Genomic DNA, 17224 nt, shown 5'->3' on the forward strand with positions numbered 1-17224 from the left:
GGTCTATTCTAGAGAATGGTCCATGTGCGTTGGGAAAGAAAATATTCTTGGCTGCTGTTGGGTGGAGCGTTCTGTATATGTCTATGAGTTCAAGTTGTTTGATCATGGCATTTATATCTTCTGTGTCTTTAGCGAGCTTCTTTCTGGATGTTCTGTCTTTCACCGAAAGTGGTGTGTTGAAGTCTGCTACTGTTATCGTGGAACTGTGTATCTCACTTTTCAATGCTGAGAGAGTTTGTTTTATGTATCTTACAGCCCTGTCATTGGGTGCATAAATATTTAATATGGTTATGTCTTCCTGGCATATTGTCCCTTTAATCATTATATAGTGTCCTTCCTTATCCTTTGTGGTGGATTTAACTATAAAGTCTATTTTGTAGAGATTAATATTGCCACTCCTGCTTTTTTTTGATTGTTGTTTGCTTAATATATTGTTTTCCACCCTTTGAGTTTTAGTTTGTTCTTGTCTCTAAGTCTAAGGTGTGCCTCTTGTAGGCAGCAAATAGACGATTCATATTTTTTTATCCATTCTGTCTCTCTTGTCTCTTTATTGGTGCATTTAGTCCATTTACATTCAGCGTAATTATGGATAGATATGAGTTTAGTGCTGTCATTTTGATGTCTTTTTTTTGTGTGTTGTTGATAGTTTCTTTTTCCCACTTAATTTTTTGTGCTGAGTAGTTTATCTTTATATATTGTCTTTTCCCCTTACTCGTTGTAGTTGATTTTGTATCTCCTGAGTCTCTTTTTCTTGTATTCATTTTGATGAGTAGGATTGTTAGTCTCCTTTGTGGGGACTTTAATATTTACCCTTATTTTTCTAAATTTAAACCTAACTGTTATTTCTTTATATTGCCTTGTCTTCCTCTCCATTTGAAAGATCTATGACTACATTCCTTAGTCCTTTTGTATTGTTTTATTGTGTCTTCTTTTACATAATGACTGCTGCTTCCCTGTTTTGAGCTTTTTTTTTTTTAATCTTGATTTATTTTTGTAATTTTGCTATCTAGGTTGATATCTATTTGCTCCGTCCAGTGTTCTAATCTTGAGTTGACATCTGATGTTATTGATTTTCTAACCAGAGAACTCCCGTTCATATTTCTTGTAATTTTGATTTGGTTTTTATGAATTTGCTAAACTTATATTTGTCTGGAAATGTCCTGATTTTGCCTTCATATTTGAGAGGCAGTTTTGCTGGATATATGATTCTTGGCTGGCAGTTTTTTTCCTTCCATGCTTTATGTAACTTCTCCCACTGCCTTCTTGCCTGCATGGTTTCTGCTGAGTAGTCCAAGCTTATTCTTATTGGGTCTCCTTTGTCGGTGACTTTTCGTTTATCCCTAGCTCCTCTTTAAATTCTCTCTTTATCTTTGGTTTTGGCAAGTTTGATTATAATATGTCTTGGCGACTTTCTTTTAACATCTACCTTATGTGGAGTTCGATGAACATCTTGGATAGATATCTTCTCATCTTTCACGATATCAGGGAAGTTTTCTGCCAACAAATCTTCAACAATTCTCTCTGCATTTTCTGTTATCCCTCCCTGTTTTGGTACTCCAGTCACTCATAGGTTATTTCTCTTGATAGAGTCCCACATGATTCTTAAGGTTTCTTCATTTTTTAAAATTCTTTTATCTGATTTTTCTTTAAATATATTGGTTTCAAGTGCTTTATCTTCAGTCTCACCAATTTTGCCTTCCACTTGCTCAATTCTGCTCTTCTGACTTTCTATTGAGTTGTCTAATTCTGTAATTTTATTGTTAATCTTCTGAATTTCTGATTGCTGTCTCTCTATGGATTCCTGCAGCTTATTAAATTTTTCATTATGTTCTCGAATAACCTTTTTAATTTTTTCACCTGCTTTATCTGTGTGTTCCTTGGTCTGTTCTGTGTATTGCCTGATCTCTTTCCTGATGTCTTGAAGAGTTCTGTATATTAATCTTTTGTATTCTGCCTCTGGTAATTCCAGGAAGGGACCTTCATCCAGAATATCCCTCGATTCTTTGTTTTGAGAGCTTGTTGAAGCGATCATGGTCTCCTTTATGTGATTTGATATTGACTGTTGTCTCCATTCCATCTACACATTAGTTTATTTTATGTTTGCTCACTATATCCTAGCTTCTGCCTTTGTTTTGTTTTGATATGCTCAAACAAGTTGCTTGAGTGACCTTGCTTATTTTCATCTTTGAAACTCCAAAGTCCTGTTTACCAGATGGGTAGAGCTCTTACCACGTATATGAGCCTAGGAGTCTATACCCTTTTCTTGTATGGGTCCAACTCAGGTGTCCAGGTAGTTGGTCATCAATAGTGTGGTACAGGCTGTATCCTACAGTGTTATAGGGTCAGGGGTGATTGGTGTGGGTACCGGTATCTGGTTGCAGCATGGGGTCATGCTCTGAACAAGGCAGGGGGCTGACAACTGTCCCCCGAGTGTGAGGAAAGCACGTCCTGTTCCCTAGAGTGCACCATTGGATGGGTTTGGCAGATGGACCTTGGGCACCCAAGGCTTTTGGTTGTAAGGACTCTGAGGTACCAGTTATCCTTGGACCCCTGTCGTGGGTGGCCAGGTGACCTGAGTGGAGTTACCAGTCCGTAGTCCCCTGATATGTGTAGGTGAGGACCCTGTTTATTTGGGAAAGCAGTGTCGAACATCGAGCACCGACTTGTCCACAGCACAGCTGAAACGGTTGCAGTATGCCAACAAGCACATATTCTCCTGAATTAGGTCCACACAGGTCCATGCAGAGGGAGAGATATTGAAAGTCTACCCTCTTTCCCCGCTCCAGTGCCTGTGTCTAATCCTGGCCCTCCCTACCACAGGCTTTGGCCCAGTGCAGCTGTTCCCCAAGCCTTCATCCAAATCTATTCTTTATGGCCTCCTCTTTTCACCCCTGAGGTGTTGGATCCCCTTCCTTCCTGGTGTCTCTGCACCTCTCTCCTCCACCCTGGGACATTGCCACCTGTCTAGGCCATCACCAAGTTCACATCTCTCACAACCTCCCTCCTATGGGACCTTTGCCATCACCCCACATGCCCCCTGACATAGGCTGTCATCTTCTCTCCTGATCTCACTGTAACTCAAGTTCATCCCTGCCCCATGCCCCCCACCAGTCTTTGACCCTCACCACCATCTCCCTGTTCCTCTTACCCTCCTATCTCCCCCTCTCCCCCAGACCCCACACTGTTCTTGGTCCAAGTGCCCAGTTCCTTGGCCCTTCACCCTATACTTTTGGTTCCCTGACCCCAGCTGGCTGTCTCTGCCTCGTAGCACTGACCTAAATCCTTGTTTTTCCCTCTTAGCTGGCTCTGGTCTTTCCCCATAGGGAGTCTTCTCCCAGTACTGCCCATTCACCTGTGATGGTTTTCTAACCCTAACTTTCTTGTGGGTGTGACCAGTTCCCTACAAAAGTCCGTGGGCACACATCTGTACCACATCCATTACTAGGGAGCCAGGACTGCAGAAGTGTCTATTAAATGTTTAATGTGCAGTTATTTCTAGGAAATGTTTCACCTGCGGCTTCCTCCTTCTCCAGGACACTACAGTCTTCTTTATCAAATCAAGGTGATCTCCCAGGATGGATTTATCGAACCAGGATTCCTGGCTGAGGGATATTTAAATGGAAAGCCCTACCTGCACTATGATCATAAGAAAGATAGGGCAGAGCCCCGGGGGCCATGGGCAGAAGCCCACCTGGGAGCTGAGACCTGGGACGCAGAGAACAAGGACTTGACAGACATGGGAAAGAAACTAAGAATGACTCTGTCAGACATCATGAAGCTGCAGGATCAGAAAGGAGGTAAGAGTGGGGAGGAGGCAGGGGAGTGTGAGGACTGTTCCTCCAAGATTTGGGAAAGAGAGGTGGAGCTCTGTCTCTTTCCACTGGATTTAGTTGATATTTGGGTGACAGGAATGGGGAGGGGGATCTGTGGAATTCAGCAAGGATATGAGTTGTCTCTCAGGAAAAAAATGTAGGGGAAAGGGAGGGCCCTCTAGAGTAGAGTTTTTCATCTTGGGTGGTGGAGGTGGAGAGATCCAGGGATGGAGAAGTCACTGCTGGGTGGGGGCAGGCTTGCATTCCTTTCAGGAGATGCTGCACTGTGAGACCCAGGAAGACTATAGCTCCATGGGCATCTGGGATTACTGCTACGATGGGGAGCCATTCCTTTCCTATGACCCGGGGACCCAGAGATGGATGGCTCCCCTGTCCTCAACCCAGACCTTGGCCCTGGAAATCAAGAAGACGTGGGATACAGATGGGGATAAACACAAATATTACCATCACCATGTGCAGGGAGATATTTGCAAAAGACTGTGGAGCTACTCAACCTCTGGCAGAAACTTCATGGAGAGGACAGGTACTGACACTGGGGAAGGACCTTCATTTCCCCTGTCCTTTGGAGCCCCCTCACTTTGCATTACCTGAGAGAAACCTGTCCTGTCCCATGGGACCCGTATATGTCCTGTTGGCACATTGTATTCTGAGTTGCCTATCCTGTTAAAGCCACTGGGTAAAGATGCACAGGTGGGTGGGGGAATGACCTGTCCAGTGTCAACATTCAGGAAAGCAGGGGGCCCTCAGAAAGAAAACTGAACCTGGGAAGGTGAATGTTAGGCTGTGGCCCTACCCCATCTGACTCTCAGCCTACCTCAGCCTGGAGAGTTCTCTCTTAGCCCCCATGACCCAGGAGCCCCCTAACCACCTCCCCTCTGCAGCATCAAACATGTGGCTCCAGAGAGTGAGGCTATAACCCAGGGCCCCATTCTCCTATCAGTCTAGGGAATTGGGGGTTGTATGGTCCCAGACTTGGGAGCAGCATGGAGTCTGAGAGCTGGTGGGTAAATATGGCTTCAGAACAAAGTAGGAAAGGTGGAGAGGACCAGACTTGTTCTGTCTCCCTTAGACTTGGAGACAGGGCTTGGCCACGTACCTCACTGGTTCTGCCCTCTCCCCTCCCAGTGCCCCCAGCAGTGAATGTGACCCTCAGTAAGGTCGTGAAAGGCAACGTCACCCTGATGTGCAGGGCTGCTGGCTTCTATCCTTGGAAAATCACACTGACCTGGCTTCAGGATAAGGAACCCCTGAGCACGGACTCCCAGAACCATGGGTGTATCCTGCCAGATGGAAATGGGACCTATGAGACCTGGGTGTCCACAAGGCTCCCCCAAGGAGAGGAGCAGAGGTACAGCTGCTACGTGGAACACAGTGGGAAGAACTTTACACAGTCTGTGAGCAATGGTGAGCAGGGGCAATCCTGGAGGGCGCTGTGACTTGGTAGTCATGGCCAGGGTGGAGGGAAAGATTAGAAGGCCGATGAGTCTGGGGGGCTCAATGGATAATAAGGTTCTTTTTCAGGTGGGTCCTCAGTACAAGCGAGTGTAATAGCAATCGTTTTTGCTGCTGCTATTGTTTTTGCTTTTGTCCTTTGACGGTAGAAGAAGAAGAAATCCCCAGATATGGAAAGCCCAGGTGAGGTAACTGCAGCGTGAGTGAGAGTGTGAGGGGCTGTGCTGGGAAATGGGGTTCCTTCATGTCTCCCTCTGCACCGATAGTGGGAGAGAAGACACACCTTCTCCCTCTCCCCAGAGAGTAAGAGGAGATGAAATTTGGGGTATTTGGGAGCTGCATCCTCATCAACACCACTTAGTCTTGCCTGTAGCCAAGACCAGGCCAGGGTTCTTCAGTGACCAGCCTGGGCTTCTTGCTACTTGGGTGAGTGGTGCCACATGAGGGTCCTGGGCTCCCCTCTGTGCTCTCCCCTTTCTCCATCTCTCAGGCTCCCAGGTCTGGTCCAGATGGGATGTGAGGGGAATCATGGCCTGATTGACAAGGCCCTGGATGATTGTGGAATCAGAGGGAACAAATAGTACAAGAGTTTATGATCTGTTGGGATGGGGGTTGTTATCTCTCCCAGGAATATGGATGCGATGTGATGACTCTAGTCCCTGTCTGCCTCCCTCCTTCCAAGTGTCTACAGTCCTCATGAGTAAACAAGAAAAAGACCCATCAGCCAAACCAGGGTCACTGCAAGATCCCTGAGCTTCCTGCTTGAAGTCCCCTGGGGAGCCCCCACTTAGCAGATATTTGGGCCTTGAGCACAGGTGGGCATCTCCTATGCATTTGGCAGCTCCTCAGATCCCTCCTGCAGACCTGAGTCCTGCGTTTGGTTTCCTCTGGCCAACTCCTGGCCTGTGCATCTTTCAAGTCCCCATCACACGCCCATGCTCATGTTCCTGGTGATTCTTTGTGGATAACAGAGAGAGGACATGAGGAGATGAGCCCAACCGCTTGGAACGAGACACCAGCCCATCCTCAGGGGAGCTGTGGTCCCTGGTTTTGTCCTGCCTCTGCGGGTTTCCTGTCCCTCCATCTGGAAGACAGTACACAGGGACTGTTTATGGGGGCATTTGTTCTGTGCTCTGTGGCTCCCCTTGTCCTCCCTGAACCAGTTCCCCTCTCTTGTGATAGTCACTGTCCTGTAAATGTGGAGTAAGGGATGGCCAAAATGGTTTCCCAGATAATCAGATTACTTGAGGAGAGAGGAAGAGAGAAAACAGGAAGTTTTTTTTTCAGCCAAGAGCAAATGCCATTCACAAAGGTGTGAGAGGGTGAGGTGTCTAGGTGATGTGGTCTTTCTGCTGTGTTCGCCTCTTCTGCATGACAAATGGGAGGGCAGTGACACTGATTTCTTCTCCTTAATTCTAATTTCATTACAGTTTGCCCCTCTGTCCTGGGCAACCTAAGATAGTGAGTCCCCTCCCCCACTGCAAAGACATCCATCCCTGTTGCACTGGGTGGGGGCAGTGCAGGCCTGTTGTTGCCCCTGCTCTCGCCTGCAGCTGTGGTTTCTTGAGGAGCAGAAAGCATTACCTCCATATCAATGGGACATTGGTAGGGAAAAGGATGTGACAGGTATGTGGTAATTTCTCAAAATTCCGGCTTTAGATTTTTTTTTTATTATGCTTTAAGTGAAACTTTTCAATTCAAGTCAGTTTCTCATTCAAAAACTTTACACACATTCTTATGTGACCCTAGTTGCTTTCCCTACAATGTGACAGCATATTCCTCCTCCCCACCTTATATTTCCTGTGTCCATTCAACCAGCTCTTGCCCCCTCTGCCTTCTCATCGGGCCTCCAGACAGGAACTGCCCACATAGTCTCATGTGTCTACTTGAGCTAAGAAGCACACTCCTTGCCAGTATCATTTTATGTCTCATATTCCAGTCTAATCTTTGTCTGAAGAGTCTGCTTTGGGAATGGTTTTAGTGTTGAGCTAACAGAGAGTCTGAGGGCCATGACCTCTGGGGTCCCTCCAGTCTCAGTCAGATACCATTTAAGTCTGGTCTTTTTACTAGAATTTGAGTTCTGCACCCCACTTTTCTCCTGCTTCATCTGGGATTCTCTTTTGTGTTCCCTGTCAGGGCAGTCATTGGTGATAGCTGGGCACCATCTAGTTCTTCCAGTCTTAGGCTGATGGAGTCTCTGATTTCTGTGGCCCTTTCTGTTTTAGGGCTCATATTTTCCTTGCGTCTTTGGTGTTCTTCATTCTCCTTTGCTCCAGGTGAGTTGGGACCAATTGATGGATCTTAGATGGCTGCTTGCTAGCATCACCAAAACGGGATGCACAATGTTTTCTTAATACACTTCATTATGCCAGTTGACCTAGACATCTCCTGAAGCCATGGTCCCCAGACCTCCACCTCTGCTACTCCATCCCTCGAAGTGTTTGGTTATATTCAGGAAACTTCTTAACTTTTGGATTTGTCCAGTTGTGCTGACTTCCCCTGTATTGTGTGCCCTTCACCTAAAATAACTCTTGTCTCCTGTCTAATTAGTGAATACCCCTCTCCCTCCCTCCTCACCCTTGTAACTGTCAAAGAATGTTTTCTTCTGTGTTTAAACCTTTTCTTGAGTTCTTATAATAGTGGTCTCATACAATATTTATCTTTTGTGACTGACTGTTTTCACTCAGCAAAATGCTTTCCAGATTCCTCCACGTTACGAGGTGTTTTTCACAGATTTGTCGTTGTTCTTTATCGTTGCGTAGTATTCCATTGTGTGACTATCCCATAATTTGTTTATCCATTCATCTGTTGATGGGCACCTTGGTTGTTACCATCTTTTTGCTATTGTAAACAGTGCTGCAGTGAACATGGGTATTCATGTGTGGGCTCTTATCCCTCTAGGATATATTCCAAGGAGTGGGATTGCCAGATTGCATGGTAGTTCTATTTCTAGCCTTTTAAGGAAGCGCCAAATCGATTTCCAAAGTGGTTGTACCATTTTACATTCCCACCAGCACTGTAAAAGTGTTCCAGTTTCTCCAACATTTATTATTTTGTGTTTTTTTGATTAGTGCTAGCCTTGTTGGGGTGAGATGGTATCTCATTGCAGTTTTGATTTGCATTTCTCTAATGGCTAATGATCACGAGCATTTCTTCAGGTATCAGTTAGCTGACTGAAAGTCTTTTTGGGTGAAGTGCCTGTTCATATCCTTTGCCCATTTTTCCATTGGGTTATTTGTCTTTTTGTTGTTTAGGGATTATACCGTGATTAGACTTGTAGCCAAAAATTTTTTCCCTACATGTACATCGCCCTGTAGGCAGCATGTAGAGGGATCGTGTTTTTTTTTTTTTTAAATCCATTCTGCCACTCTCTGTCTCTTTATTGGTGCATTTAGTCCATTTACATTCAGCATAATTATTGATAGGTGTGAGTTCAGTGCTGTCATTTTGAGGTCTTTTTTTTGTGTTGTTGACAGTCTCTTTTATCCATTTGTACTCTTTTGGTGAAGTCTTTTGATGAGCATAAGTATTTGAATTTTAGGAGCACCCAATTTTTTTTTTTTCCCAGTGCATTGTTATTGTGCATTGTTAGTTAATGTTTTGTATACTGTTTATGGCAATATTAGGGCTCCTAGCATTATCCATATTTTTTCCTCCATGATCTTTATCATTTTAGATTTTATATTTGGGTCTCTGACCCATTTAGAGTTAGTTTTTGTACGTGGTGTGAGGTTTGAGTCTTGTTTCATTTTTTTTGAAGATGGGTATCCAGTTATATCAGCAACATTTGTTAAAGAAACTGTCTTTTCCGCAATTAACTGACATTGGGCCCTTGTCAAGTATCAGCTGCTCATATGTGGATGGATTGATGTCTGGATTCTCAATTCTGTTCCTTTGGTCTATGTATCTGATGTTGTTCCAGTACCAGGGTGTTTTGACTACTCCGGCGGTATAACAGGTTCTGAAAACAGGTAGTGTGAGGCCTCTCACTTTGTTCTTTTTCAGTAATGCTTTACTTATTGGGGCCTCTTCCCTTTCCATATGAAGTTGGTGATTTGTTTCTCTATGTCATTAAAAAATACCACTGATTCGAATCGGGATTGCATTGTATCTATAGATCGCTTTGGGTATAACAGAGATTTTCACAATGTTGAGCAAGGTATGTTTTTCCACTTAAGTAGGTCTCTTTTGGTTTTTTGTAGTAGTGTCTTGTAGTTTTCTTTGCATAGGTCTTTTAGGTCTCTGGTTAGATTTATTTCTACGTATTTTATCTTCTTGGGGGCTATTGTAAATGATATTGATTTGGTGATTTCCTCTTTGAGGTTCTCTTTGTTGGTGTGGAGGAATCCAACTGATTTTTGTATGTTTATCTTGTATCCTGATACTCTACTGAACTCTTCTATTAGTTCCAGTAGTTTTCTTGAGGATGCTTTAGGGTTTTCTGTGTATAAGATCGTGTCATCTGCAAACAGAGATACCTTTACTTCTTCTTTGCCAATTTGGATACCCTCTATTTCTTTATCTAGCCTAATAGCTCTGGCTAGGACCTCCAGCACAATGTTGAATAAGAGTGGTGATAAAGGGCATCCTTGTCTGATTCTTGTTCTGAAGGGGAATGCTTTCAGTCTCTCTCCATTTAGGATGATGTTGGCTTTGTGTAAATGCCCTTTATAATGTTTAGGAATTTTCCTTCTGTGCCTATTTTGCTGAGAGTTTTTATCATGAATGGGTGTTGGACTTTGTCTAATGCCTTTTCTGCATCAATTGATAAGATCATATGGTTCTTGTCTTTTGTTTTATTTATGTGATGGATTGCATTGATTGTTTTCCTAATGTTGAACCATCTCTGCATACCTGGTATGAATCCCACTTGGTCGTGGTGAATTATTTTTTTGATATGTTGTTGAATTCTATTGGCTAGGATTTTGTTGAGGATTTTTTTCTAAGTTTATGAGGAATATTGGTCTATAATTTTCTTTTTTTGTGGTATGTTTACCTCGTTTTGGTATCAGGGTTATGCTGGCTTCATAGAATGAGTTTGGGAGTATTCCATCCTTTTCTATGCTCTGAAATACCTTTAGTAGTAGTGGTGTTAACTCTTCTCTGGTAGAATGTGGTAGAATTCTCTAGTGAAGCCTTCAGGGCCAGGGCTTTTTTTTGTTGGGAGTTTTTAAATTACCTTTTCAATCTCATCTTTTGTTGTGGGTTTATTTAGTTGTTCTACCTCTGTTTGTGTTAGTTTAGGTAGGTAGTGTGTTTCTAGAAATTTGTCCATTTCCTCTAGGTTTTCAAATTTGTTGGAGTACAATTTTTCATAGTATTCTGTTATGATTCTTTTATTTTTAGTTTGATCTGTTGTGATATCACCCATCTCATTTCTTATTTGGGTTATTTGTGTCCTCTTCTGTTTTTCTTTTGTCAGTTTTGTTGATCTTTTCAAAGAACTTGCTTTTGGCCTTCTTAACTCTTAAAGTTGTTTTTCTTTTCTCTGTATCTTTTAATTCTTCTCTGATTTTTATTATTTGCTTTCTTTTGGTGCCCAAGGTCTTTTTATGCTGCTCCCTTTCTATTTTTTTCAGTTGTAAGGATAATTCTTTGATTTTGGCCCTTTCTTCTTTTTGCATGCGTGCTTTTATTGCTATAAATTGATCTCTGAGCACTGCTTTTGCTGTCTCAAAGGTTCTGATAGGAAGTGTTTTCATTCTGATTGGATTCTTTATTCTGTCCTTAATTTCCTCCATATCTGAGTAGTTTTTGAGCAAGGTTTTGTTCAGTTTCCATGTGTTTTATTTTTTTTCCTTGCTTTTCTGTTACTGATTTCTACTTTTATGGCTTTATGGTCAGAAAAGATGATTTGTAATATTTCTATGTTTTAAATTCTGTTAAGGCCTGCTTTATGGGCTAGTATGTGGTCTATCCTGGAGGATGTTTCGTGTGCATTGGAAAAGAAAGTATACTTGGCTGCTGTTGGGTGGAGTGCTCTGTATATGTCTATGAGGTCAAATTGGTTGATTGTGGCATTTAGATCTTCCATGTCTTTATTGAGCTTCTTTCTGGATGTTCTGTCCTTCTCCAAAAGTGGTGTGTGAAGTCTTCTACTATTATTTTGGAGCTGCCTATCTCTCTCTTCAGTGGTGTTAGAGTTTGTTTCATGTATTTCGGAGCCCTGTCATTGGGTGCATATATATTTATTATGGTTATATTCTCCTGGCATATTGTTCCTTTAATCATTATATAGCGTTCTTCTTTATCCTTTGTGGTGGATTTTACTTTAAAGTCTATTTTGTCAGAAAGTAATATTGCCACTCCTGCTCTTTTTTGATTGTTGTTTGCTTGATATATTTTTGCATCCTTTGCGTTTTAGTTTGTGTCTTTAAGTCTAAGGTGTATCTCTTGTAGGCGGCATGTAGAGGGATTTTTTTTTTTAACCCATTCTGCCATTCTCTGTCTATTTATGGGTTCATTTAGTCCATTTACATTCAGCATAATTATTGATAGGTGTGAGTTTAGTGCTGTCATTTTGATGTCTTTTTTTGTGTTGTTGACTGTTTCTTTCATCCACTTAATTTTCTGTGCTGAGTTATTTTTTTCTTATATATTTCCTTTCCTCTTTTTCACTGTTGTTTCTTTTGTATTTGCAGAGTCTTTTTGTTTTTCTCATTTTTTATTTTGGTGTGTACAATTGTTAGTTTCCTTTGTGGTTGCCTTAATATTTACCCCTATTTTTCTATGTTCAAACCAATCTTTTATGTCTTTATATCACCTCGACTTCCTCTTCACAAGAAAGATCTATGACTACATTTTTTAGTCCCTCATTTTTGTTTTAATGTCATCTTTTACATAATGACATCTCTGTTTTCCTGTTTTGAGCATTTTACCTTTGATTTAATTTTGTGATTTTCTTATCTGGATTGATATCTGGTTGGTCTGTCCTGTGCTCTAGTCTTGGGATGTTACCTGATGTTATTGATTTTCTAACTGGAGGACTCCCTTTAGTATGTTTTGGAATTTCGGTTTGGTTTTTGCAAAATCTCTAAACTATTGTTTATCTGAAATGTCCTAATTTTGCCTTCGTATTTAAGGGACAGTTTTGCTGGATGTATAATTCTTTTTAGGCTATTTTTTCCCTTTAAAGCTTTGTATATTTCATCCATTCCTTTCTTGCTCGCACAGTTTCTGCTGAGTAGTCTGAGCTTAGTCTTACCGATTCTACTTTGTAGGTGACTTTTTGTTTATCGCTAGCAGCTCTTAAAATTCTCTTTGTCCTTGGTTTTGGCAAGTTTGATTATAATATGTCTTGGTGACTTTCTTTTTGAATCTGCCCTGTGTGGGGTTTGACGAACATCTTGGGTAGATATTTTCTTATCTTTCATGCTATCAGGGAAGTTTTCTGCCAACAAAGTATCAACGATTCTCACTGTATTTTCTGTTATACTCCCTGTTCTGGTACTCTAATCACTCGTAGGTTATTCCTCTTGATAGAGTCTCACATAATTCTTAGAGTTTCTTCATACTGAAAAATTCTTTTATCTGATTTTTCTCAAATATGTTGGTGTCAAATGCTTTATCTTCCATCTCAGTAATTCTGACCTCCATTTCTTCAATTCTGCTCCCATTCTACTGAGTTGTCTAATTCTGAAATTTTATTGTTAGTATTCTGGATTTCTGTTTGCTGTCTCTATATGGATTCTTGTAGCCTATTAAATTTGTCATTATGTTCTTCTTTGATCTTCGTAAGTTCCTTTAATGCTTCGTCTATGTGTTCCTTGGCTTGTTCTGCCTTTTACCTGATCTCCTCGATTTCTTGAAGAATTTTGTATGTTAATCTTTTGTTTTTCCCTCTGGTAATTCCAGGAAGTTCTCTTCACCTGGAAGGTTTCTTGATTATTTTTTGGAAGCTTGCTGAAGCCATCATGGTCTGCCTCTTTATGTGATTTGATACTGACTATTGTCTCCGAGCCAGTAATAAGTTATTAATTTTTTTATTTTATGTTTGCTTACTATGTCCTAGCATCTTGTTTTGTTTTGATATGCCCAAATAAGCTACTCGAGTAAACTAGTTTGATTACTGACGCCTTTGAAGCTTTAACGCCCCATCACCAGCTGGTTAGAGTTGTTACTAGGCATATGAACCCAGGAGTTCCTTCACTTTTTGTGTATGGATTCAGCTCAGGTGTCCAGATCACCAAGTGTGTGGTGCAGGCTCTTACCTACAGTCTTAGACGAATAGGGTTGATTGGTGTAGGCACAGGTATCTCACTGCAGTAGGGGGTTACATGTTGAGCAAGGTAGGGGGTTGCCAACTGCCCCTGAGTGTCTGTGAGAAAAATGTGTCCCTGTTCCCTAGAGCACATAGGAGGGTGGGTTTTATAGCTGGACTATGGGCACCCAATGCTGTTGGCTGTAATGACTGGGAGGCACCATTTACCTTGTACTCCTGTTGTGGGTGGCTAGGTGGCATGGGTGGAGCCCCCAGTCCTCAGGCTCCTAATGTGGGTAGGTGAGGACCCTGCTTAATAGGTAGAGTGATGTCAAATGCCACAAACCTGCCTCTCCAGCATATAGCTGAAACAATTGAAGTTAGACTTCAGGTACATACCCTGTCCTACTGTGCTAATGAGGTCCTACACTGTTGAAATGGGCTCACAGAGGTCTATGCAGGGGTGAAAGGCACTCAAAATCCATGGACCCGTTATGCCTGTACCTAGGTGAAGAAGCTGCTTCTGCCCTGAATTCTCAGATTAGGGGAGCTGGCAGATTATTTTTTCCCTGTTTGTTAATTTGTTTCTTCTCCAATGCTGGGAGAATGACTTAGGGTACCTGATAGGCTTTACTTCTGGTCCAGCAAAGTGGCTATCACTGAAACAGGCTCGGGACCTGGTACAGAGTGGGAAAGGATCAGGTAAATGTGAGAGGGTTTTTTCCCAAAGGTGTGTGTTTTGATCTGCATGGTAGATTAGACACACGTACTTAAATTTTGCTGATTGAGTCCCGCCTTTCACTGACTATGGAGGCGATGAGTGGACTTTCTGCTGCTTGGTCTCTCCTGATGTGTAAAATGTGTCCTGAACACCACTGCTCATGTCACAGCCCTCGCACAGTGGATCCAGTCTGCAGGGCACCAGTTCCTGCTGGGTCTGGTCTGGCAGCTCCTCACTGCTTTTGAATCTTCTCTCCCTCCCCCTGCCACTCAGCCTGACTCCTCAACTTTGCTCTTGATATTCAGGGGTCCCAGACTGTCGTATGTAATCAGTTCACTTGGTTTTTATGGGGGGTGTTTGTTGTAAGAGGGACCATGAGATGTCTGACTACTCCACTATCTTGGCCCTGGCACCTGCTTTAAGTTTTGATGTCCAGTAACAAGTTTTATGAACTCACTGGGTGATCTTAATAGGATTTCCTACAGTACAGATCTTTAGCACATTTGAAATTGAGTAGAAATTCATGTGTGGAGATCCCTGTCTAGGAGGTTTCCATGTGAGAGATGGCAGTCCCAGGGTGCAGAGGGTGGGGCAGAAATAGGCTCAGGCTGACGTGTCTCAAGAAGGCCCATCTTCCTCATTGAGGAGAAGGTCCACTGTGGGCAATGACCTGTACAGATCCTTGGAAAGAACAGGGCTAGGAAGGCCTGTCCACTTCAGCTGAGCAGCTGACTTGGGGTGTGGCTGTGTTTCCTGTGGCTGAGTGAAATGGTCAACAGCAAGGAAGGCCTGAGTGTAGCTTGAGAGCTTTGTGGGTACAGAGGGTCAGGGGAGTCTCTGCCAACAGAGGGTTCTCTGAGTCAGGGCAGATACAGACCCTGTGGCATCCATGTTTTCCTAGATGGGCCACTGGTCACTCTAAATTTTCCATCTAGGAGCTCCTGGCTCAGGGGGTGGCAAGAGCAGGGGATGGAGAGGTGCTGAGCTGCAGGTGGAGGTCAGTGACTGTACTTGAGCACAAAGGTGGAGCAGGGCCAGGCACTCTTGTATATGAGCTTTTCAGGTGAGGAGGGTGGGACAGTTAATGTAGAGAAGGAACTGTGCATGACCCACGTGACCAGGCCTTGAAGAACAAGGAGTTGGGGCCTTTTTGGGGGTAGGCTACTCACTCTGTTGGGGGATGGGTTGGGGTGTGAGGAGTAGTCTTGCATCTTGTCCTTTTGTTCTGTCATTGTTGCACTCCCTAGGTAACAAGCAGGAATAATTGACAATGTTGCTGGAATGATGAAAGGGGACTAGCAAGGGCTGGGAAAAGAGGTGAAAGGGAGAAGAAAATGGAGTGTTAGCTTCCCTGAGTACAAGGCGGAGTCTATTTTAGGCAAGTCTGAGGATGGAGAATCTCTGAGGGATTGTAAACCAACGTTTTGCAAGAATTGAACTCTCACTGCTGTCCATCTGTCTTTTTAAATTCATTAATTTTTGGCGAAAAGATACGCAAAAAAACCCACCCCCATCCCACAGATTCTAGACATAATGATCAGTGACGTTGGTTAGATTCTTCACATTGTGTCAACATTTCTGGTTTTTCTGTTCCAGTTGTTTCACTTCCATTTACTTAATCTCCCTGCCCCTCTGCCTTCTCATCTATGCTTTACAATAGTTGTTGACCCTCTGGTCTATATGCAGGTAAATTTTTTGTTTTTTTAAAGAAATGCAATATTCAAGGGTGAACTGTTACTTAGTTTAAAGGTGACTTCAGAGGATAGTTTCAATTCAAGGTTTGAGAACTCAGTCTCAGGGCCATAGTCTCAGGGGCTCCCCCAGCTTCAGTAGATCCTCACTGGTTTCTCTTGATGGTTTTCCCTTTGCCCTTTGTCCACAGAGCATGAGCAGCTACAAGACTCGCACCGACACCAGAAGGCAACAGGAGACCAAAATGGCACTATGGAGCTGGGCTCTCATCCTCTGCTGTCAGATTCTGAGTTAGTTGGTTCAACTGGGGGACCAAAGAGTCTGCAGCCAAGCACCCTGGATTCAACCCCTTGCTAGCACTTCCCCATTTAGGAACTTAAGTTTCCTGATCTGTGAAAAAGGAAAAATGAAGCACTGACACTAATAAATTGTCTGGCCTATGGACAGTTTATTCTTAAGAACAGACTACTGTAAAGCCTGTTGTATTAAATTTTTAAGTTACTGTATTATTATTATTATTTTCATGTATTATTATTATTGCATATTATATTTAAGATATTTTGGTGTATTTGGAAATGTTTCTTAAGTGTTTTATATAAATAGCAAGGTAAAATATATACTATATTTTTGACTGAGAATGCTAAATAAGAACCATATGTGCCTGTTTTGACTCACCTACAAATTCGAGGTAAAGACAAACTCAGGAACAGATCTCATTTATAACCCAGGGACTGCCTGTATTTCCTCGTGTAATCCCGAGGATTAAAAGTGTGAGGTGTTTACAACCAGTCCCTGTTAGTTATCATTATTTTTGTCATTGTTATCATAAATTAGCTTTGTCCATAGTCTTTTTTCTGTTACACCTCTTTCTGAGCAGCCTGTTCCCAGCTGCTCTGAACCCTGAGGACCCTCACTCCCTATCATAATTGCGCATTATCATTTGTACTGTGTCTATATGATTTTATGTTATCAATATTTAAATGTTCTTTAAATATACATATCCAGCTCTGTGTTTGATTTCTTGTATCCGGGAGGGCACAGAGCATGGGATTTGGGGAGAAGAACTGTGTCTCAATTCTTTGACCCAGCACTGAGAAACCCTCTTCTCTTTGACTGACAGAATCACTGCAAAGCAAAAAGCATTGGGATAGGATGGAATGGGATGCTCTGGGGCCAAAACTGGGGAGCTGACCCTGTGTGGGGAGGAAGCAGCCTGAAGAGTTGGAGCCCTCATGTGATAGAGCAGAGGTGATGTGTGATATCAGGAGAGGGAGGTATCCCGATTATGAAAAATAGAGTCACTCTGTTTCTGGCGTGAAGTGACTA

General features: G+C 42.6%; 1 protein-coding gene across 1 annotated transcript in view; it reads left to right on the top strand.

The window, feature by feature from the left end:
* LOC126067086 (MHC class I polypeptide-related sequence B-like) overlaps positions 1 to 16949 on the top strand; it is a gene marked incomplete at its 5' end in the record, with an annotated part of 29013 nt that extends 12064 nt beyond the window's left edge. The window contains 5 exons of the mRNA XM_049868706.1: positions 3534 to 3797; positions 4069 to 4356; positions 4959 to 5237; positions 5355 to 5468; positions 16089 to 16949. Of these exons, the coding sequence (XP_049724663.1) occupies positions 3534 to 3797; positions 4069 to 4356; positions 4959 to 5237; positions 5355 to 5428 (905 nt within the window). The remainder of the gene's footprint in view (positions 1 to 3533; positions 3798 to 4068; positions 4357 to 4958; positions 5238 to 5354; positions 5469 to 16088) is intronic.
* Between the last annotated feature and the right edge of the window lie 275 nt (positions 16950 to 17224).

The sequence above is a fragment of the Elephas maximus genome, chromosome 1 (genome assembly GCF_024166365.1).
Source record: "Elephas maximus indicus isolate mEleMax1 chromosome 1, mEleMax1 primary haplotype, whole genome shotgun sequence".
In the NCBI taxonomy this organism is placed as follows: domain Eukaryota; kingdom Metazoa; phylum Chordata; class Mammalia; order Proboscidea; family Elephantidae; genus Elephas; species Elephas maximus.